The sequence below is a fragment of the Peromyscus eremicus genome, chromosome 4 (assembly GCF_949786415.1).
Source record: "Peromyscus eremicus chromosome 4, PerEre_H2_v1, whole genome shotgun sequence".
Classification (NCBI taxonomy): domain Eukaryota; kingdom Metazoa; phylum Chordata; class Mammalia; order Rodentia; family Cricetidae; genus Peromyscus; species Peromyscus eremicus.
Genome location: NC_081419.1, coordinates 16,660,351 through 16,683,457, shown reverse-complemented (window position 1 = coordinate 16,683,457; position 23,107 = coordinate 16,660,351). Strand labels below are relative to the sequence as shown.

At 37.0% G+C, this 23,107-nt stretch overlaps 1 protein-coding gene across 1 annotated transcript in view; it reads left to right on the top strand.

The window, feature by feature from the left end:
* Nucleotides 1–22,554, top strand: part of LOC131907697 (low-density lipoprotein receptor-like) — a 61,300-nt gene extending 38,746 nt beyond the window's left edge. The window contains exons 7-10 of the mRNA XM_059258819.1: nt 5,703–5,797; nt 6,079–6,261; nt 20,562–20,762; nt 21,815–22,554. Of these exons, the coding sequence (XP_059114802.1) occupies nt 5,703–5,797; nt 6,079–6,261; nt 20,562–20,762; nt 21,815–21,898 (563 nt within the window). The 3' untranslated portion in view covers nt 21,899–22,554. The remainder of the gene's footprint in view (nt 1–5,702; nt 5,798–6,078; nt 6,262–20,561; nt 20,763–21,814) is intronic.
* Nucleotides 22,555–23,107: the final 553 nt, after the last annotated feature.

The window sequence follows — 23,107 nt, the reverse complement described above, 5'->3', positions numbered from 1 at the left end:
ATTCTTTGTGTAACCACGTTGTCTCTCCTGGAACTCATTGTGCAGACCAGGATGCCTTTGAACTCATAGAGATCTGCCTGCCTCTGCCTTACTAGTGCTGGGATTAAAGTCTTGAGTCACCACTGCCCTGCTGAGACATTTCAATGTTAATAGCCTTAGTTTTTCACAGCAACTCAGTTTTCCCACATATTACTATAAAGGCCAGACTGTCAGTACGACCTTCTTATGTGGTAGAACACTAAGGAAATGATTGAGATAATCTATATGATTCGTGGACATATTTCAGGAAGCCTTAGAGAATTGACTCAGTTTTAGTTTTAAGGTGTAAACTATACAAGGATTCTATAACAAAATATGCTGCGTGATGAGGAGTGGGCACAGCAATTGAGTAAAGATGACATTTAAGATGGCTTCAGGACAAAAAAATTCCTTTATTTTCATCCTCTATTATTTTGATTATACATTCTGGCACAGAAGTTATGAAATATAATATTGAGATATCATGTGGAAGTTATTATCTTGTATACTTTTATCTATAGACTAGGTAGTGACAAGGTAGAAATTTGATATAATTAGTCACATAGTTCTGTTTCAAAACCTGCTGTGGAAGAAAGAGCAGGAGTTTCTGGCTTGAGTTTAAAAGACTAGCTGTCAAAGCTCATTAAATTCCTCAAATAATTGCTCAGCACTTTGCTGTGCACTTCCTGGAAGACAGAGCATATGGTGCAGCCCCTCTTGACTCAAGTTCTTTTCAAAGGAGTAGAACAGTTCACAATCAGAGTATTTCATATAGAATCTCTATTTCATAAAATTCTAATTCAGTTTGTGTTTTCTCAGGCATCACATTCAGAAAGGAAGTATTTCCATGGCCATGGTGGGTTTTTCATAACAATGTGATTTGCAACTCCAACAGAACAGTTCTCTTCTGTGTTAATGAGCATCTATCCCTTTGTCTCTGAATTTTATTTTGTTAGGGTTTCTCATTTTATAACTTCCTATAGTCAAAGAGTACAGTGTCTTCATAAGGCTTTGTTGTTACACACACACACACACAGAGAGAGAGAGAGAGAGAGAGAGAGAGAGAGAGAGAGAGAGAAAGAGAGTGAGAGAGAGAGAGAGAGTCAATTTTGTCTTGGAAAATCATTCACAAGACTTCAATCTTTCTTTGATGTGATTCAATTGAACTTTGTGTTTTGCTTGGTCCTATTTCTTCTACTGTAACCATGACCTTTGTATGTTTGTTGTTTTCGGTTGTCCTAGGTGAATAGTTTTGTTTTGTTTAGTTTTTTTTTCTTCCATGGTGATCCAGATTTCCTGGGCATTTTGTGTTAAGACTTTTTTGGCTTTAGTGTTTTCTTTGATTGATGAATGTATTTCCTCTATTATATCCCCCACGCCAGAGGTTCTCTCTTCCACCTCTTGTATTCTGTTGGTTATGCTTGCATCTGTAGTTTCTGTTTGTTTACTCAGATGTTCTATTTCCATCTATTTCCATCATTTCCTCGGTTTGATCTTCTTCATTGTTTCTATTTCAATTTTCAGGTCTTGAACTGCTTCCTTCACATGTTTAATTGCTTTTTTTGGTTTTCTTGGCTTTCTTTAAGGGATTTGTTGATTTCTTCCAATTTTTTGTTTGTCTTTTCCTCAATTTCTTTAAGGAAATTTTTCATTTCATCTTTAAAGGCCTCTATCATCTTCCTAAATTTATTTTTAAAGTTGCTTTTTTCTGTTTCTTCTATGTTGTGATGTTCAGGTCTTGCTGTTGTAGAACCACTAGTTTCTAGTGGTGCCATATTGTTCTTTATGCTGTTTTATGTATTTTTGCAATGGCATCTACCCATCTCTTCCTCCAATAGGTACAAGAGTTGCCTGTGTCTGAGGGAGCTGTTCTTGGTCCACTCTGTGCTGGCTGTGCCTATGTTTCAGGAACTGCTCTTGGTCCTTCCTATCAGAGCTCTTGGTCCCCTTGGTCTAATCAGAGCTCTTGGTCCAATCAGAGCAGTTGGATTCTATGTCTCAGGGAGCTTCTGACATCTCAGGTGGATGGGTGGGTATGGGGCAGAAAGTGGGTCTTGTAGAATGCAGGGTCTGGTCTGATGGGAGGTGTTGGTGGAGATGCTTGCCCTCAGGAGTCTTCTCTGCTGGCCTGCACCTGGGGCAATGATGGGTCTAGGGTTGTTTTGTTTTATTTTTTTGTTTGTTTTGTTTTGTTTTTATAACTGGCTGGACTCAGAACTTAGTATAGGGGAAGTTTTTGAGAGACAAAGCATGGCCGTTTACTGTGTACCAAAAGGTTCATACCCAAATGTGGTTTACAAGTGTTTTATTTACTTCCTGATTGCTGTGACAAAGCACCTTGACCAAAGAGACTTATAGAATGAGTTTATTGGGGGCTCACAGTTTCAGAGGGTGAATCCATGACCATCATGGCAAGTAGCAGGCAGGCAACAGGCAGGCAGGTGTAGCACCTCAGGAGTAACTAAGAGCACAAGGGAGAGAGAGAGAGAGAGAGAGAGAGAGAGAGAGAGAGAGAGAGAGAGAGAGAGAGAGAACACTAAATGAGAATGGTGTGGGCTTTTAAAAACTCAAAGTCCACCCCCAGTGACACACTTTCTCCAAAAAGGCCACACTTCCTAATCCTTCTCAAACAGTTTCACCAACTGGGTGTGAAGCATTCAAACATATGAGCCTAGGAGGGTCATTCTCATTTAAGCTACCACAACAGATAAAGATATACTGTCAAAGTGAGATCCATCTTTTCTTACAAGTATACAACCATGTATGTGAAATAGTAAAATAAGGACTCTGGATATTCTTGATATGCATAAATACAAATACATAAAATAATTTTGATTTCACTTCGACAATTTAATTTATTTAAATTATGTAACATTCTACTGATGCCTTTTTCAAAATCTCACCTTTATTTCACCCTTTTGGTTGGTATAAGACACTGCTAATACCTTTACATGGTTATTTCTCTGTTAGTCTCCTCTGAAAATATTTTAAAGTTGCCATCCAATAATTTAGCATATTTATAATAGAAGAGGTGACAGGTTTTTTCCAAGTTTGTATTTCACCTACACTTTGCAGTTTTTCCTAAAAGCAATTTAATATTTTTCAAATATTTGCATTCTACATTTTAAAGGGACATTTAAGATGGCTCGGCTCACCTTCCTCCAGGACCGTTGAGGCCTCTGCTCATCCAGGTCTGGGGGGCTCGTCAACAGGGCGGTCTCCTCCCAGCGATGGCCCAGTGTTCCTGCGCAGACCCGCCGCCTCAGGCTGCAGAGGCCGGGAAGGACCGAGCTGGGCCTTCGGGTGGCCGTCGTTCTTTCCGCCGTGCCCGCCGGCAGCTGGAGAAGTCCTCGAAGGCCTGGCTGGGGCATCTCCACGGCCCGTCCTGGAGAGCAGGGCCCGGTGGAGTCGAGGAGGCCTTGCGCAGAGGTCGCCGCCATCGAGGAGCTTCGTCGGCGGGGGAAAGGGTAGCTGCAGGATCGCGGTCGGCCGGGCTGGTGGCTGCTGTCAGGGCTCAGGTTCCTGGGGTCCGCAGGACAGAGACCAGGCTGTTCCCGGGCCCCCGGGCTCACCCCGCACAGGCCGGAGGCCGCGGGGTCAGGAGGAAGGAGGCCGCACTCCCTAGCTCGCCATGCTCTCCGCTGGAACTGACTTGGCAGTTCTCCCTATTTCTATATTTTTTTGCTGGCTGGCCACCAGCTGAGGGAGTAACCCCAGGAAAGCTAAACTGTCTGAGGCAATATAGAGTTTGCAGATCTTTTCATTAAAAAACTAACTTCTCCCGTGACCTTATAGAAGAGTAAAATAAATGTTAAATTTTATTAGAAAAAACAGACTGAATTTTAGTAAATTAAATATAAAAAAGGAAATGAGTTTTCATATTCTTCTTGATTTCTGTATGAACCAATTTCGTTTTATCTTTGAGCCTCTTCATAACCAAAGCCCTTCTAGAATGGTGTCTTCAAAATGGTATGGTGATAAAGAGGGCAGAGGAGTCACTGCTGCAGATGTTATCACTGATATTTATTATCTACGTGCCTTTTTGAAAATTAATGTTTTGTGTTTTTCTAAGAACTGTCATTTAGTGAATTATTTGTTTTGTTTAACAAAGTAAAATGAAGCAGATGAATGATTCATTTCCATACAGGGCTTTATCCAGCCCGCCATAGTTACTGTGCAGTATAGAGTTGGGACTCCGTAATGGAGCATGGGAGACATAATGGGTAGGAGTAAAACAAATGTTGAAAAACGTGGAAAGTATTATCTTTTCTTGAGAGTCAAAAGTGCTGAGTAGCTTATAGGTTGAGGGGAGCATTTGATATTTAATGACATAAACTATTACATATAAGTCCAGTTTCATAAAACTGTAATACTTAACCATGAGATTTCTTAATAGAAGATACAGTTTATTTTGGCTGTTTTGTTTTTCATAGAAATTCAGTCTCTCATAAAGCCAAAGACAATATTAGGTAAAGTGTATACAAGAAGGTAGTGGATGCTGGGGAGAATAATGAGACATAGAGCAGGATTCACACATGAAAAATGTATGTCCGAGCATACTTAAGGGAACTGTTCTGCCATGCTAGGTTGACTCTCCATGCTACACTGAATTTACCATTCCTAAGTTTGTAAATGACTATAATTTAATTGTTTGTAGTAACCTTTAGATGTTACAATAGCCTACAGAGTTTAGATTAGTAAAGTTACAAAAAAGTAGGAAAAAATCTATAGAGGAAATCCCATCTGTATTTAAATGTGGAGACTGGAATCCCTGTTCTGTACTACCTTGACTATTGTCCTTGCTTTAACAGACACTTTTCTTGCCTCTGCACTGTTAACATTTACTCCTCCAGCAATTCTTTGGAAGCCACACTAAGCCTTCCCTAGTCTTAATTAATTCACTTGAAAATTCTTAAATAAAACAAAAAAACCTTACCCATTTATACCACAAGGGGAAGCAACAGCAAACACTATAGTTAAAATACTTATTTACAAACATCAAATGTGGTCCTCACAGTAGCACTTCCAGGTGGGCAAAAGGACATCTGAAGGTACTGGTAGTAGCTTTAGTGACATCAGAATTTTGGTCTTAAGTGAGTCTATTACTAAAATCCTCACTTTAGATCATTAACAAGCCAAGAAATTAAGTAGGTGAGTAATTGTCAGCATAGGCAAATTAAATGATCTTTGCAGATATGCAATTAATTCATTACATTAAAACTTCAGTCGCAAATACATGTGAATATATTTATTTTAGAACAGTGCTGGGGAGTATTGGTTAATATACTCATGATATTAACTATTTTGAAACTTTAAAAAATTGATTATACTTGCATTGTTCAGTTGTTATAGTGTAAGATATGTCTATGCCCTGATGTTTATATTCCCTTATTCTTCGTGATACTTAATTTACGTTTTATCAACAGGCTGGACAGTAGTGTATCTGGGTAGTATATGCACTACTTTCAGTAACAGAATTTGAACACATACTATGTTATTAAATTCACCCCTAAAATTTTCTGTTGTGATTGTAGAAATGAAATCTTGCATCTTGGAGCTGTTTTCCTTATTGTGTATGTTTCTTTGCTTTCAAATTCTCGGTTACTATTTTCTAAAGGTTTTCTTAGTCACAAAGTGCTTATTATTTCATTGGTTGTTTTTTTTTTTTCTTGGTAATTTGAAAGAAGTTACTCCAGGAATGTCAAAAATCAAGCAAAATCTCAATAGAAGATTTTGTTTACATGACTTGGAGAAAGTGCTTCAAAGACAGTATCTGAAGGTACTAATTAAGACAACAGTCAGACATCCACACAATCTCTTTACTCATTTAGCTAAACCTTTAGGAAATCTGCCAGAGACAGCAAATATTTCTTCTTTTAATTACTAATGTTTGTAAAGTAGATTTGAAATGCTTGAGCATTTCATAGCTGTTACAGTAAAATATATAATTTCTCTAGTATAATAATGTTACCCAAAGAGATTATTATTTTAAAAATGACAGTAAAATCACAATTTCTCTCCTATCTTGCCCCATTTTCTCCTTCCTCATTTAAAATTAAGACGTTCACTCTCCAGCTGGCTGCACTGGGAATGAATTTCAGTGCCGCCCTGATGGAAACTGCATCCCGGATCTGTGGCGCTGTGATGGAGAAAAAGATTGTGAAGATGGCAGTGACGAAAAGGGCTGTAACGGGACCGTCCGACTGTGTGACCACAAAACCAAGTTTTCCTGCAGGAGTGCAGGTGAGCACCGTGAACACCCAGGGAGCAGAACCCGTCAGCGCAGGCTCCATCTGTAGCTCATCTCTGAAAAGCACTCTTCGTCTTTGGTAGATAAGCTCACATTATCTGTGTAATACTAGTAAGGTATCTGTCAGAAGCATTATGGGTCAGACACCATCCTATCAATGTTTTCTTTATGAACTCATGGAGGAAACAGAAGTATTTAACTTGCTAAGAATTACGGAGACTGAATAGCAGAATTAAAACCTGACATCAGTGTATTTGGGTTCAGAATCTGTAATTGAATCTCAGGGTCAAAGAGGCATGTGCTAGCCCACACTCAGTAATTCTGTAGATAAAATCCTCCCCAAATGCCAGTTGGGAGAGTGGGAAACACATGTTAATTTACATCTACTTTCCTAGATTTCATTGCCATCGCTTGGCTCCTGCTAAGTGTTTGCCATTTGAATCTGATTATTTTAAGAGTCATTGGCTATACTGTTATTTTCCATAAAGGTGTCTTTATGACATTTCCAGTTTTTCTTACTTACAGAGAGTTCCTCTTGAGATCCCACTGACTTATTTCTCTTTCCATGCCAGATGGTGAGATAAAGTTAAGGAAAGAATGAATGCATTATATTTTATTTAGCTGTGAAATCATTGAAAGAATTTCCGATAGGTTTCATAATATCATTTCCTGTGGGTTTCACAATATATTCTTGAGTCACCCTAGAATTTCTCTCTATTGCTTGTGGGTGGCTTAACCATGAACTTTCAGCTTTCCTCTTTTTTTCTGTATTCCAAGCAAGAAAGGGAGTAGAACAGCTGTCTGCGTACAAAATGGGAAGGTTGTGGCTGATGGCCTTTTGAAGACAATGAGCCTTGTGTTTCTTCCCCAGGCATGCCACATTTATCACACTGAAACACTGAAATCAAAAGAAATATTTGCTTTATCACAGTTGTATAAAAATAGATTCTCCTATGGCCTATTCGTGTTGAAGATGCCATGAAAGACTGAAACCTCTAAGGATACGAGATAATATACATAGTTACTCCCTTTAAGTTAGTTATACTCTCAGGTATTTTGGTCACAGCACTGAGAAAACACAGTAACTTGTATAATGGATTTTTAAACTCAAATACTTCCAATCAATAAATAAATCACAGGAGGTGTATTTAAAGTTTTATAATTAAGTTAAATAGGAATGACTTCACAGTAAAAGTTCTATAATGAATTTAATGAGTTTAAAGATAGGTTGTTTTATATAGCAGCAAATTTGGGCAGACATAATGGAGTTCACATTTACCCTCTGCTACCTTCCCCTGCCCAGGTTCACTCCCCATCAATATCCTGCCACAGAACAGTGCATTTATTAAAATATTTAATATGCAGCAGTAAGTCACACTTCACCAAGGCCCTGTGTTCCAGCAGCATTTGCTGTTGGTATTGTACATTGATGAGCATTAGAAAGTGTATTATTATGTGCATTCACATTAATATGTAGAATCCTCCATACCCCACTTGTTCATCCTTATCTTCCCCTTTGCCTTGGAAACTGTTAATGTACTAACTGTCTTACCAGTTCCAGAATGTCACATATCTGTACTCACACAGTGCAGTGACTTTTCATATTTCCTTCGTTCACTTAGAAGTATGACCTTAAATGTCTTCCATGTCTTTCCATAGCTTATCCACTCCTTTCTTTTTGCACTGAAAAACAATCCACTTTCTGGTTGTACCAATGTGTAATTTTTAAAATTTTTTCATCTACTGATGAATGTCTTGAAACAAACATTTATTAAAGCTTATGCATGGGCTTTTATGAGGATTTATAAGAAATTGCCAGTTAGAAATTTAAACTCTCCTAAGGGAAAGGTGTAGCTGAAGTTTTCCTGGTCCTGCCTGGCCATGATCAGGACAAATCTCTTTCACCTACCAGTCCCACAGCTACTCAGACCCAAGCAAACACACAGAGACTTATATTAGTTGTAAGCTGTATGGCCATGGTTCAGGCTTCTTGCTATCTAGTTCTTATATCTTAAATTAACCCATTTCTATAAATGTATGCCTTGCCACGTGGCTCGTGACTTACCAGTATCTGTCATGGCGGCGGCTGGCAGCATCTCCTGACTCAGCCTTCCATCTCCCAGAATTCTCCTTTCTCCTTATCCTGCCTACACTATACTTCCTGTCTGGCTACTGGCCAATCAGTGTTTTATTTATCAATCAATCAAAGCAACACATTCACAGCATCCCCAGTACTTCCCCTTTTCTTATTTTTTTCAAAAGGGAAGGTTTTAACTTTAACATAATAAAATTACATATAACAGAACATTTATCAAGCAAGAATTACAGTTACAATATCTAGTCTATTTTTAATAGTTAGACTATTTGTATTTGGCAAAATTAAAGAAGATATCCTATCTATCCCATATTTGTGAGTCTAAGTTTTCATATCTAACTTATCTTTTATCATGATTAACAAAATTATAACTATCTAGTCTTCAACTACATCAAAGACCTCAGAAGGATATAATATTACCTGGGAAATGAGAGAAGGATGTAAGCAACTTTCGTGAGTTTTGGGAGAGTAGACAGACCAGCTGGACAGTCATCTAATGTTCCTTTGTAAAGTTGGGGCATCTGTCTTCAGCTCACAGGCCTAGAGTCTCTCAGTCACTTCTCTGTGTCCTGTAGATTGTCTAGCAGTTTCCTCTGTGAAGCAGGAACCTGAAGGACCATTTTGCCAAGCCAAGTCCAGTGGTCACCTTCCTATTGGTCCTGCATGTCCAGTCGATCAAAAAGTCCAGGCAAGAACAGTTTCTTGCCCAAATGGCTATTTTTGCCAAGAAGAAGATAAACTCCATATAGAGTGTCTTCAATGCCCATCCTCCTTTCTGAAGTAAATTGGTGCTGCCAAGAGCAGACATGTCTCACTGTCAAGAACGTCTAAATTTTTAAAACATTTTAAATGCCATATTCTCTAAGTCTTTGGAGTGTTTGAAGATTACCTACCTAATTGAATTATATCTATGTATATGTAGAAAACGTAACAAGACTATAAGTTTGACTATCATAGAAGACTAATTATTAATGACTATATGTTTAAATTATCCATTACAATTTAAATGAGTTACATAAACATAATACTTCAAACAAGAATAGATATATATATATATAATATAAAAAAATTAACTTTAAAATTGTATCAATAAACTAAAATCCATAGCAATGTAAAACATTTCAAACAAGTTGTTGTTCTTTAAAAGTAAGTTCATTAATCTACTCTTTCATCCTATCATATCTATATCAGGAAGGGGGAGAGGGCAGGGATGCAAACATTGTAGTATCACATAAGGTAGAGGTTTTTTTCAGTAACAGAACTCATGACTATTCAATGCCATCATTGTGTCCCTGTGACTACACGTTGAGAACGGCAAAGGATATGACAATTGGCAAAACACTTTTAAGTGAGAAAAAATTGAAATATTATTTTTATAACAAAGATTATTTTTTGAAGTCTTAAAAATAAACCTTGTCACATTTTTGTCTCTCTCCAGAGGGAATGAGAGCTATGGCCAAAGCAAGATGTAGGTGTCATTTTTTTACAGCATCTTCTTTTGATTAACTACCTTTCCAGCGATTGTTATAAATTGATGTTAAGTCATATTCCTTCACACTAGATACCATTAAAATACACAACATACATTTTCCTGTCAGGTCTCAAAGTCAGGTTAAGAATTATGTATAAAGTGATCCTTAGCAAAAAGATGTAACTAAGGCAGCTGATGAGCTTGGGCCTCTCCTTAACTGGCTCCAGCTCCGTGCTGAGTAGGCATGTCCTAACCATTCACTATGGGTTCCTCTGAGTCACAAAGCCTTGTTCTTGTCTCAGTTTGAATTGTTTTGTTTTCTGCCCTAGTGTTAGATCAGCAAATGCAATGTGAAAAGCAATTTCAATCTGGAGTTTTAGACCTAAAAGGATCTTTCTTTTCTATGACCAGCCATTGGAATACTTTCATTTATTTCTCACACAAATAACATGGGAAGCTTTTCATTATCTATGTGTCACAAAACTAATGAAATACTTTGTGTATTCCTTTCCATGAGCATTGTACATTTTGCTTTTGATTTTTCTCTGTGAAAATTGTAACTCTTTGCCTGTGTGTTTATTCTGTCTAAGGTTAACCTACTGTGGGATGTTGTTCTGTAAGCTGTGAATATGTGTTGCTCTGATTGGTTGATACATAAAATGCTAATTGGCCAGTAGCCAGACAGGAAGTATAGGTGGTGCAAGCAGATGAGTAATAAGCCTGAGCTAGTGGCCAAGCAGTTATAATTAGTATAAGCTTCTGAGTGATTATTTTATAAGTGGGCCATGGGACTGCAGTGGCCTGGTGGGACTGAAGAAACTTTCTGGCTACATTAACCTTGTCCTCTTTTTTTGTTTTGTTTGTTGTTGTTTTAAGGATACTTACAATGTGATTCTATGAGACAGTGTGTATAGGAAATTTTATCATCTTTGTTTCTTGTTCTTCATTTTCTTTCTCCATACTAATTATCATCCCCTTCTTAAACTCATGTTGTCCAACAATCAGCCAAAAAGCAATCTTTTAACTTTATTCCTCCCTGTCTTCCACCTTCCCTTGTGTTGTGTACCTTCATGTCTTGAGTTCTATGTATCCCTTCATGCTTTGCATTCTGCCATTGGTGCAAATTTCTCTCTGAGTCATCAGAAGTAATTCTTCCATTCAAAGTGATCTGTCTTGAGACCATCTCTGTACTTCAGTAACTGAATGACATCAGATGATGTACTAAACATTTGCTCCAGGCTCCTGACACATAAAATAGAAATGATGAAACTAACAACTTAGCAAATGCACACTGACTGGAACGCAGCCTGCCCAGAGCTTCTCTGTCTGTGGACACTGCAGCCTGTCCTCTCACTGCAGTGCTTGACCACAGGTCAGGTCTCTTCCAATGTGGTGTCCTCACCTTGTCTCTTTTTCCCACCTAAGCATTTAAATCTCTTGCCTTTTATTTTCATTTTTCCTTGTCCTTTTCTGTTGATTCTTTTGGTTTCATTTTTAAAATATCTATTGAGGATACAATGTGGGTTAGGCATTACATATAATTTTGTTTGTTCAGGTAACTGCCTTGTAAAGCTCTATCCTGAAGTTCAGCCCCAACTTGGAAATCACAATCTCAGTACTTTTCTCAACAGCCCACTTTCTTTCTTTCTTTTTTCATTTTTTTTCTTTATTAAGAAATTTTCTACTCACTCTACATACCACCACAGATCCCATCTCCTCCCTCCTTCCACCCCCAAGCCCTCCCTCCCAAGTCACCCCACATCCCCACATCCCCCAAATCAAGGTCTCCCATGGGGAGTCAGCAGAGCCCAGCACACTGAGTCTAGGCAGGTCCAAGCCCCTCACCACTGCAACAAGGCTGTGCAAGGCATCATACCACTGGCACTGGGCTCTTACAAGCCTGCCCATGTACTAGGGACAGATTCTGATCCCTCTGTCTCGGTACCCCCCAAACAGTTCAAGCCAAACAACCATCTTCCATATCCAGAGGGCCTACTCCAGTCCCATGGGGCCTCCACAGCCACTAGTCTACAGTTCATGGGCTTCCACCAGTGTGGCTGGTCATCTCTGCACATCTTGCCATCACAATCTCGATGTCCCCCACCTTTAGAATTTCTCCTCTCTCATCGATTGGATTCCCAGAGCTCAGCCTGGTGCCTGGCCATGGATCTCTGCATCTGCCTCCATCAGTCACTGGACAAAGGCTCTATGATGGCCGTTAGGGTATTCACTAGACTGGTCACCAGAGTAGATCAGTTCGGGCACCCTCTAGACCACTGCCAGCACTTCCAGGTGGGGTCATCCTGTGAGCCTCCCCGGCACCCTGCCTCTTCCTATTCCCATGATGTCCTCATCTATCATGGTATCTCCCTCTCTGCCCTCCCACTCTGTCCCTGTTCCAGCTTGACCCTCCCATTTCTCTATGTTCATATCCCCCACTCCTTGCCCCCGCACCTCCCCCCTCTCCCAAGTCCGCTCATGTAGATCTCATACACTTCTCCTTTGCTGGTCAACATCCCACTTTCATCTGAAGAGCCATCTCTCCATTTCTGCTGATAGCATCCTCATTCCTAGACACTCACAAGTAAAGCAGAGTACATATTTTGCACTTACTTGTGAGTGTGTCCAACTTCTAATCTTGCTGATGTCTCTGCATTGTCTCCATCAGTCATTTCTTCCCTCCTAGAGTACTATGGCTTATAGTTAAGCTGGCACAATCTATCACTTGGTAATATTACACTGCCTATATTTGCCCCTCACATATGCTTGCTTCAATGTGTTCTAGACTCAGAATGGGATTCTTATCAAAACATAACAAAGGAAATTGAATGCTAAGGAAAAAAAATTCATTGTCAAAAGTTTAGAAAACATACCTTCAATTGGTAATCAACATTTCATGATCTACAATCCAACAATGACTCATTGCTTCTTTTTGAATAGGTCCCACCTTTCCCTAACTTAATGCATTTAGCTAAGAGGAGTATCCATCCACTGTGTGAGTTATATTAAGCAACTATGTCTAAAACTAGGTGTGATTATAGTCATACCTGAAAATAATTCATACAATTCAGGATATATGATTCTGTGGCTATAGGTCATGACTATATTAAGAAAATCATTCTTAGAATAAAATAAAAAAAAATGTTCATAAAATATAACTTTTCAACTTTCCAATTATAAAAATTTTCTATATTCTTGAAATTTCACAGTAGTCTTTGATGATTAAATGCCTGTTATTTCCACTATGATCAACATTTTGCACCAGTTTGTTTTTCTTTTTCTTTTTAATTTTTTTAATTTTAGACTATTTTTCATCCCTAATCAGTGAGCTTGATATAACAAGAAAAACAACAAAATCTCAAATGACTATGAAGGCAAATGAAAATATATAAACAATAGGGTACTCCCTCAAGAGTTTGTAGCTCTCATGTCCATATATTCATCAATAGCTAGCTAAACATGTAATGCACAATAAATATTTTCTAATTCAGAGTGAATCTCAGAACTGTCAGAGCACACTGAAAACATTTGCAACAGAAATGGCAAGTCAGATAGCAGTGTTATAAATGTATTATAAATGTATCATCTAACACATTGGTTTGTCTCAAATATTCTTTTCTCTTCATCTTAATATTCTTTGTGTGTGAGGGAGAGTATTTCTGTATGCATTCATGTGTATAAATTTAGGTGTATTGCAAAGGTTAGAGGAGAAACTTGGCTGTCTGTCTGTCCTTGCCTTAGACTTTGTTTGAGACACAGTTTTTTGTTCTCTGCTGTGTATTCCAGGCTCTCTGGGCCATTAGATTCTGGGGATTTTCCTGTCTCTGTTTACCTTCTCCCTACAGGATACCCGGGATACAGATTTTCACACTCGCCTTTGACCTTGGTTCTACAGCTTCAAACTCAGAACTTCACACCTGTACAGCAAGCATTCTTCGCATTGAGTCACATTCTAATATTCTTTTTTAATACTAAAGTATTTTAATTTATTTTCTGTTTGCGGGCATACATATACATACCATGGCTCCATGTATAGTTCACAAGTGAGGAATCTATTCTCTCCTTCCACTATCTGGGCCCCAGTGATTGAACTCAGGATCTCAGGCTTGGCAGCAAGCACCTTAACTCTCTGAGCTATCTTGCTAGCCTTCATATTCTTAATATTAGTTATTGAGTTTTTTTCTAGAAGACAAAGGTTCCTTTAATAACATAAATTAACTTTCATAAAGATTCTAGCCCTATGTGGTGGCATATACCTTTAATCTGAGTATTTGGCAGGCACAGGCAGCTGATTTCTGTGAATTTAAGGCTAGTATGGTCTACATAGTGAGTTCCAGGCCAGATATGGCTATAAAACAAAACAAAATGAACAAACTTACAACAAAACAAAACAAAAAAAGATACACATTAGTGAAGTGGGACACAAAAAGTCCCTCATAGTCTTTGCATTTTGATGAATTTTTTTTAATGTAAATAATGTTTTCATACTATATATCCTGGCCAAAATTTCCCCTCTCCCTACTCCTCCCAGTTCCTCCCCACCTCTCTTACCACTCATTTCCACAACCTTCCTGTCTCTCCTTTAAAACAACAAGCATCTTAGGAATAATAATAAAATAAGACAAGAAAAATCCAAAATAAACAAATTGGAATATGACAAAAACAACCATCTAAGAAAAAGAGCCAAGAAGGCACAAGAAATGCACATAGGCACAAAGACACACACATTCACACCTGCAGAAATCCCATAAAAACCCACAACCAGAAGTTCTCAATTAAAAAAAAGTGGTCAAAACTTTTAATAGAGAAGAAAAACTGAAGAAGAGATACTTGGTTATTTCAAAACAGTAACTTATTTTGTATAGTCAGAAATACATGTAACTTTCATTGAGATAGTGACTTTATGATGGTATTTAGTATGGATTGTATTTTACACAAGCATACAACTCAACAAAGTCCTCCTGATGCTTGATCATGTATGTGACAGAGTGTGATTGTACTAGATGCCAATGTTCCAACTGGTTGGGTTTGTTGTTTTTCAGCTTTGTTGTTTCTATTTGGTCAATTTAGTTTTCTTGACTTGAAGTAAAAATGTACAATTACCATAATAAAGTCTTGCACTATAGTTATCAGGTTAAAAAAATACAAATAAATCAGAAAATAGAACTCTACTTCTTAACTATCATCCATTACTACTTTTGCCCACTCTAAGAAAGAATTTGTAAATGGCAAGGTTTTGCTTCTTTGAGTGTTACTTCAACACATTTTCAAACTTTTATTTCACAGATAAGGGGAGAACTTTGGAATATTTTGGGGTGTTTAATTTTTATAACATTGGATATTTATTAATCATTCCAAAGTATTAATAACTTCTCCAGCACATCTGACCAATATTAATTTGTGTTTGTTTTGTTGGTACCAGTGTGGTCCATGTCTTAGCATCCTCTATTTGAAGGTGGCAGCATCTCAGAGTATCTCAGAGTATCTGGTTGTCCAAAACTTCATGTCCAGTGACTTCAACAGATGGTGATCCATCTTGATCCAAATTGAATAAAAAGCATCATTCTTTGAATGTATTTACTGAGGCTATTTGCTTTGGAGTTTTTTTATTAATAATTATAAATTAAAAATTTCTTGAAACTTACAAGTTAGGTCTACTCTACCTATATTTTTGTTAGAATTAAAGATGAAAAAAAAAAACAAGACATAAATAAGGACTTCAGTTTCAGACTCCCCCTAAACTGTGAAAGGAGGGGAATTTTTTAAACTTGAAAGGTGGACCTAGGCTCTAGGCTCTGTCCTAACATTAATTCATATTTCTCATGATGTACAATAGAACTTTGGAGACAATCTTGTGAATATGATTTATTTACCTTCACAGATAGAGTCTCCATTAGTAATAGCACGTAGATTCACTGTTATTTTGATGATAAAAGATCAATAGTGATTTGTAGATATGGTTGTTCTACTGCTGGTCTGGAGTCCATGGCAAGAATGTCAGGATGCATTGATTGGTGTTGCCTAATGAGAGGGGAAGTGTTACCTTGATTCACCACCTCAAAGGAGGAAACCACCCCATTCTTGAAATCCCCTGTCATGGTGTTAAACTTGCAGATGACTCTACACAATTTATTCTTTTAACTAGAGGATTCCATATTTTAGGGAACAACTGTGTGCTATGCATCTATCTAGTCTTCTTATTTGGATTGTATCTTCCTCATTGGAGGTGACAGAGTCTATGTATTTTGTTTCATGGTGTTTTGTTTTGTTTTCTGAAGCCTCTGTGAAAGAGTAACTCACAAAACATCTGGATGTACAGGCTGTATAATTGTCTGTTCAGTCTGCTGGACTTTGGGGCAGGTGTACAAGCATATCGTCATCATCATTTTTAAAACCAATCCACATTCTACAGAAAGGTTATATAGATGTAAGACAGAGGAAGATAATACAACACAGAAGTATTTTTCAGTCTACCTTGCTCTGCCCTGTGTTGTTGGTGCCTAATTCTTACTTGGCATGGGCAATCACCTTTATCTAATTTTCTGTACAGTCTTCTAGAGAGATTTCCCTCTGTAGCTATGGGTTCTGAGATTCATGGAATAAGCTGACTACTAACTAAAAATATTTGAAAAAATATTGTGTCTATACTGAATATGTATTTAATATATATTTCACATCATTATTCCCCAAAGTAATATTTACAAATATTTATTTAACATTTACACTGTATTAAATTTGGGTTTCATAAGTAATCCAGTGACATGGGCATATTATAGGCAAATACTACACCCATTTAATATAAAGGACTTACAAATTGCCAACTTGGGATCTGTAGAATTTCCTGGAACCAATCTCTTGAGGACACCAAGGCATACATATACATACACTAACGCATTTATGGAAATGAAATCATACATAGTCATACATATGTGAATCCTTTTAATGTATAAGGAAGCCCACATCTGTTTGGTTAACACCTTTTTAAATTGATGTCTTATAAGATGGTTTCTTAGTATGCTGTGTTCATTTTCTTTCACTGAATTCACTATTACAGTATATTATGCTGCAATCCTGGTTACTTTCTTAGGATGAGAATTTGAATTTCTGACAGTCTTTCCATAACAAGCAAAACACCGATATACACCACTGCATGCAGTAATTTCAAAATTAGATTGCTTGTTTTAAAGATTTGATGAGTTTTGTATTCACACACTTTTTAAAAACTTTGTCCTACAAGGACGTTCCTCCAATATACAGTCCTTCAACATTTGATGAATTTCATGCACCCTTCTCAAATCTATGTACTTACCCAACATTTTGATCTTGACTTGCCTAATAGAAAAGAAATGGCATCAAACTAACATTTAGTTAATGTTTTAAATTTCAAGAGCTGTTAAACACTCTATATTTATATTATTTCATTAAAATGTTGTACACATGTTAGAATATTGATCTTACCCTACCAGTTTGACAAAACTCTCTGTATGTTAGATAAATATGCCCAGTAATATTTGTATAGTTTTTACTGAAATTTATGATCTGTACATATTAATGGAACTCTGTATGCTGTTCCAACATATGCATCAAATGCGCACTGATCTATCAAGCCCCCTCCTCCTTTGACAACTTCTAGTAATGACTATTCTACATTCTGATAGACCTTTTGTTTATTTGTTTAACACTACATGTGAGAAAGAACATGTACCATTAGATTTATGTACGTGATTCATTTCCCTTAACATAATTCCTTCAAGTTCCATCCACATTGCTAGAAGTGAAAGAAATTTTATTCTCTTTTAATACTGACTAACATTCAATTGCACACGCACGTGTGTGTATGTTTGTGTATGTGTGTGTGTGTGTGTGTGTTTGTGTGTGTGTATGGAAGTCTACACAAAAAATATAGTTTATTCATCTACTAATGGGCACATGGGCCTACTTCACTTTTTAGCTGTTATGAAAATTATCACAATATACATGACAAGTAGTTATCTGTTTAGTAAGTTGATATTATTTCCTTTAGATATATAGCCAGAAGAGGGGCTGTGGCACATCTACCTTGAGTTATTTTAAAGAAACTTCAATATTAGTTTTCAAAACATTTATATTAGCAACAACAGTGTATATGAGTTCCCTTTTTGTCACATCCTGGTCAACATTTATTTTTAAATTTTAAAATAGTTTGTTATTTTTTGTTTTTATTTATTATTTGTAGGTGTGTGCATACACATACACTGCAGTGCATGTGTGAAGGTCAGAGGACAATATGTAAGAGTTGTTTCTCTCCTTCTACAATATGTCCTGGCATTGAACTCATATCAAGTCAGGCAGTCAACATCTTTACCCACTGAGCCATCTCATCTGGTGTAATTTGGTATTTTTAATGTTACTTTTTACATCCATTTAATTAGAATAAGATGGTGACTCCTGGCTTTAACTTACATTTTCCTAGTGACTAATAATATTTAACAAATTTGAATTTTTTTTTGTGATTTGTAGTTTTTCTTGGAAAATTGAAATTCACCCATTTTGTAAAGCAGCATTACTTATTTTTTTGTTTTGTTTTTGCTAAGCTTGGGAATTTCCTTCTTCATCATGTATATTAATCTTTGGTCAGATGGCAATAGTTGTCTTCACTTTGCCTCTCACTTGTTTTGTGAGTGTGTGTGTGTGTGTGTGTGTGTGTGTATACGTGTGTGTAGAATATACTTGCTGTAGTGCCTTCTGGTACCATACAGGTTAGCTAAAACAAGGAGAATACTTTGTAGTCAGTACCAACATGATTTATCTATATCTTGTGATGAGTGTGTGGTGTCTTCAGCAATAATATCTTTACATGGAGTTCTGGTGGGCAATCGAGAACAACAGCAATAACTTATATTGTGTTAGAGGTCCCTGGGACACATCTACTGACACCATGAGACGCATCCCATATCTGAAATCCTATGGCAATCTAGGAAGAGCATTATACCCAGTTAAACCCACAGATCGAAAGATCCAGCTATGAGTGAGAATATGTAGCATTTATATTTCTCAGACTGGGCTACCTCAGTCAATATGTTTTCAGTTCTATTTACCTGATGCTTTCATAATTTCTTTTTTCTTTACAGTAGAATAAAATTCCATTGAATATGGATATCACATTTTCATTATCTATTTATTAATTGATGGAGATTTGGGTTGTATCTAACACCTAGCTATCAAGAGTAGAGAAGCTATGAATATGGGTTTGCATGTGTCTTTGTAATAGGAAATGAAGTTGTTTGGGTGTATGCCCAGGTTTGGTATAGGTGGGTCATGTGGCATATCTATTTCTAGTTTTTTTGAGGAGTCCCCACACTGATTTCTAAGAACCTGTGGCAGTTTACCCTCCCACCAATAGCACATGAGGTTCCTCTATTCCTCATATCCTAAGCAGCATTTGTCACAACTAATTTTCTTAATCTTAGCCATTCTGACTGGGATAAGATGAAATATCAAAGAAGTTTTAAGTTGCTATTCCCTAATGGCTAAGGATGGTGAACATTGTTTAAATGTTTCATAGACATTTTATTTTTTTTCTTGTGAGAACCCTCCACTCATTTCAAGGCCTACTTTTTGATTCAATTGTTTTCTGGCAGTTTAGGCTTTTATGTTATTTGTATATTCTGGACACTAATCCACTGTTAGACATACAGTATATGCTTTTGGTTTTGTTTTCATATTCTGTAGGCCTCCCCTTCAATTGATTAGCAGTTTCCTTTGCAATACAGAAGTATTTTAATTTCATCAGGTCCCATTGGTCTATTGTTGGTCCTGTTTCCTAGGTGACCAGAGTCCTATATAAAAACCTAGAGCCTAAAATGTATTTCCTATTATTTTTTTCTAAGTTTCAGTTTCGAGTATAACATGGAAAATTCTTTTGTTTCACTTTTTGTTTGTTTATTTATTTATTTATTTATCTATTTATTTATTTATTTATTTATTTAAAACAGGGTTTCTCTGTGTAACAGCCCTGGTCCTGGAGCTCAATTTGTAGACCAAGCTAGACTTGAACTCATAGAGATCTGTCTGCCTCTGCCTCCCCAGTGCTGGGATCAAAGATGTGCACCACAAAACCTGGCTCCTAATATTGAATTTTTCATGTGTTCTAAATCAATTTCTGTACATGATGAAAGAGAATGATCAAGTTTCATTCTTCTACATGTAGATGGCAAATTTTCTTAGCAACAGTTGTTTCAAATATTTTTCTCCTGTGTGTCTTATTTGTTTGATTTTTTTTTCATCTTTGTCAAAATTCAGGTGTCTGTTGACGCATGAATTAATACTGGGTCCTCAAGTCTTCTGCAATGATCAACGAATCTGTTTTTGTGTTGAGTCCAAGATGCTTTTGCTACTTTGGTTTTATAGAAACCTGAAATCAGGGCTGGCAGTTCTTCACAGAGTGTTGTCTTTGGTGCTCAGGCTTACATTTGTTATCCAGGGCTGACATTCTTTTATGAAGCAACTTTCATAATCATTTCAAGACAAATAGGTAAAAAGTGTTGAAGTGCTAAGGTTCCATGTATAATTAAAATGCCACTCTTCCTAAAATAAAGCATCTGCCTAAAATTCAGCTTGGGTCATAACTAATAGTCTTTGCCTGAATTTAAGATTGTGAAATCACTGGCATAAAGAGTGTCCTTCTAAAGTGGACTTCTGGGATCTAATTACAAAATTCAAATGCATTTTCTTTTCATTCTCTTAAGGGAGATGCATCAACAATGCCTGGGTCTGTGATAGAGATGTTGACTGTGAGGATCAGTCTGATGAAGAAGACTGTGACAGTTTCTTGTGTGGACCACCCAAGTACCCTTGTGCTAATGACACCTCCGTGTGCCTGCAGCCAGAGAAACTCTGCAATGGGAGAAGGGACTGTCCAGATGGGTCAGATGAAGGCGACCTTTGCGGTATGCTTGTTCTGTCCCATTTCCTTCTCTCCAGATATTAGACCCTTGCAGTGTACTCACATCTACTTATGATCATTATACTCATTCATTCCATTTATTCCCTTCAAATGAGACTTTTTGCATTAAAACTTATATATAACTTTTAGGCACTAAATGGCCTTTTAAAATAAGAAGATTTGATCCAGAATTTCTGAAAACAACAGAAAAGGAAAACTAGATTATGCATTACCAGTTCCATAGCTCAGCAAGGGTTACATCTCTAACTCCTGACAATTCCACAGTTGAGCAATTACTGACGGGAGTCATTAAGAACAGAGAAGCCTTCTCACTGCTGACCTGTAAGGGTGCAGTTCCCCACCACTATGTGGATGTTGAATAGTCTTCAAACCTTACAGAAGAAACTCTGTTTTTGTTTGTTACCGCAAAAGGGAGAAGCTGGATAATGAGGCAGACTGTTGCTATGCTGCTGTGTCTGTTTTGAAGTCTGTGTAGAACAGTTTCCCTGAGTATGCTTAACTGGTTAAAACAATCAATGCAACAAACTCTAAAAGAACTTGGAATAACTATCTCCCATGTCAAACAATAAATCTGAAGGAAAATAGGTTTTCCATTCTGAGGAGATCAGAGACTTATCATGTAGAAGATTTAGGGATTTAGGTATGTTTGCTAAACAATACTGAAGGAGGCATTTGTAAAAAGTCTAAAGAATGATAAGAACAAGTAGCCCCCTGGAGCTATAAGTGATAATGGCTAGGAAAGGATGACTAAATTTATTAATCCAAGGAGTGAAAGGCTATGCTTGGCCCTGGAGTTGTGTTTGTATGCAACTGAGCATCAGTAGTATATTTGTATTGTGTGAAAATTGTTGTCACTCCATTTTAAAAGGTACGTAATAAAGCAACATTTCTTTCAAAGATTCTATAATTCTATAAGATTATCTTTTAATAGTAAAACATTTTACATACCAACTACAGATCCCCCTCTCATCCCTCCTTCCACTCCCCCCACCCCAACTAAACCCCCAACTCATCCCTCATCTCCTCTTCCAAAAGGGTAAGTTATCCCATGTGGGGGATGGAAAAGCCTGGTACATTCAGTTGAGGCAGGACTCAGCCCTTCCCCCGCCTCAAAGGTGAGAAAAGTTAAAGAACTGGCATTGCATTGTCTGAGAGAATACTGATGTTTAACTTGTACACTGTTTTAGATTTCAAGGTGAGTTTTGTTTCCACTGAACTATTTTGTTAAACCCACAGATGGCATCAGACATTCTTAGAGCTAAGATAAAGTGATATTTGAAATAAACTAAAAACATTGTGAAAACTTCTTTCTTTTTATTTTATGTTATTTTTTTAACCTGTTGTGCACAATGGCATTTCTTTACAGTAATTCTCTTGAAAAAGAGTGTCAATGAAATTAAAATAGGGAAAATATTTTAAAATGGCTACAATTATTTAGTGATTATGGTTACTGGAGAACAAGCATATTTGGAAATAAATCTATTTTTCCTCACAAAAGAATACCTACTATGAAGTGAATTCTTAAAGAATAATGGCTAAGAGAATTATATTCCTTTTCTTACTACTACAACTGTTTTAATAATGATGAATAGTATGGAAAAAGGTAAACCATCAGAAAACTTTAAAATATAGGAATCTTTTATGAATGTCTTGCATTTCGGCCCATTTTTACAAGAAATATACTAGCAGCACCAGGAAATATTATATTATACCTGTATATATTACTACAATTTGTCCATCATTACACAATAGGCCTTTTAGCACTTGCCTGAACAAGCACAACTAGATCAGTTTTGAGAAACTTTTTTTTTTTGAAGTGTCTATTTTGCGTGATTTCTGTTGTTCTTTTGTTTTGTTTTAATATACAGTCTCACTGTGCAGAGCTGGCCAGCCTCAAACTCCCTGTGTAGCCCAGGTTGGCCTCATACCACAGAGATCTGCCTGCTTCCATGTCTCTAATGCAGGAATTAGAGGCATTCACACCCAGCTCAAACATTTTTCCTGAGGAAATGTGGAGAAGCTCCTGCCTGTCTGCTGTGTACTTGTGTACTTGTTGCCTCTTTAGGAACTGTAGGATACTCTAGGGAACCCTAGGGGACAGTAGAGCTGTAAAAAAAAAAAGAAAGAAAGAAAAAAAACTATCTCAGTCAAGAGCATGACATTTTCCCACACTGGCCCAAATTATAGAAGTTATATCCTATTTTTAAACTTTAATTTTAATAATAAGATATCTTAATTGCCTATTCAACATCAGGCTGATAAACATAATTAGAAGTATTCTATATCTCTCTAGAACCTAAAATTTTGTGATTAAAAGAATAATAAATG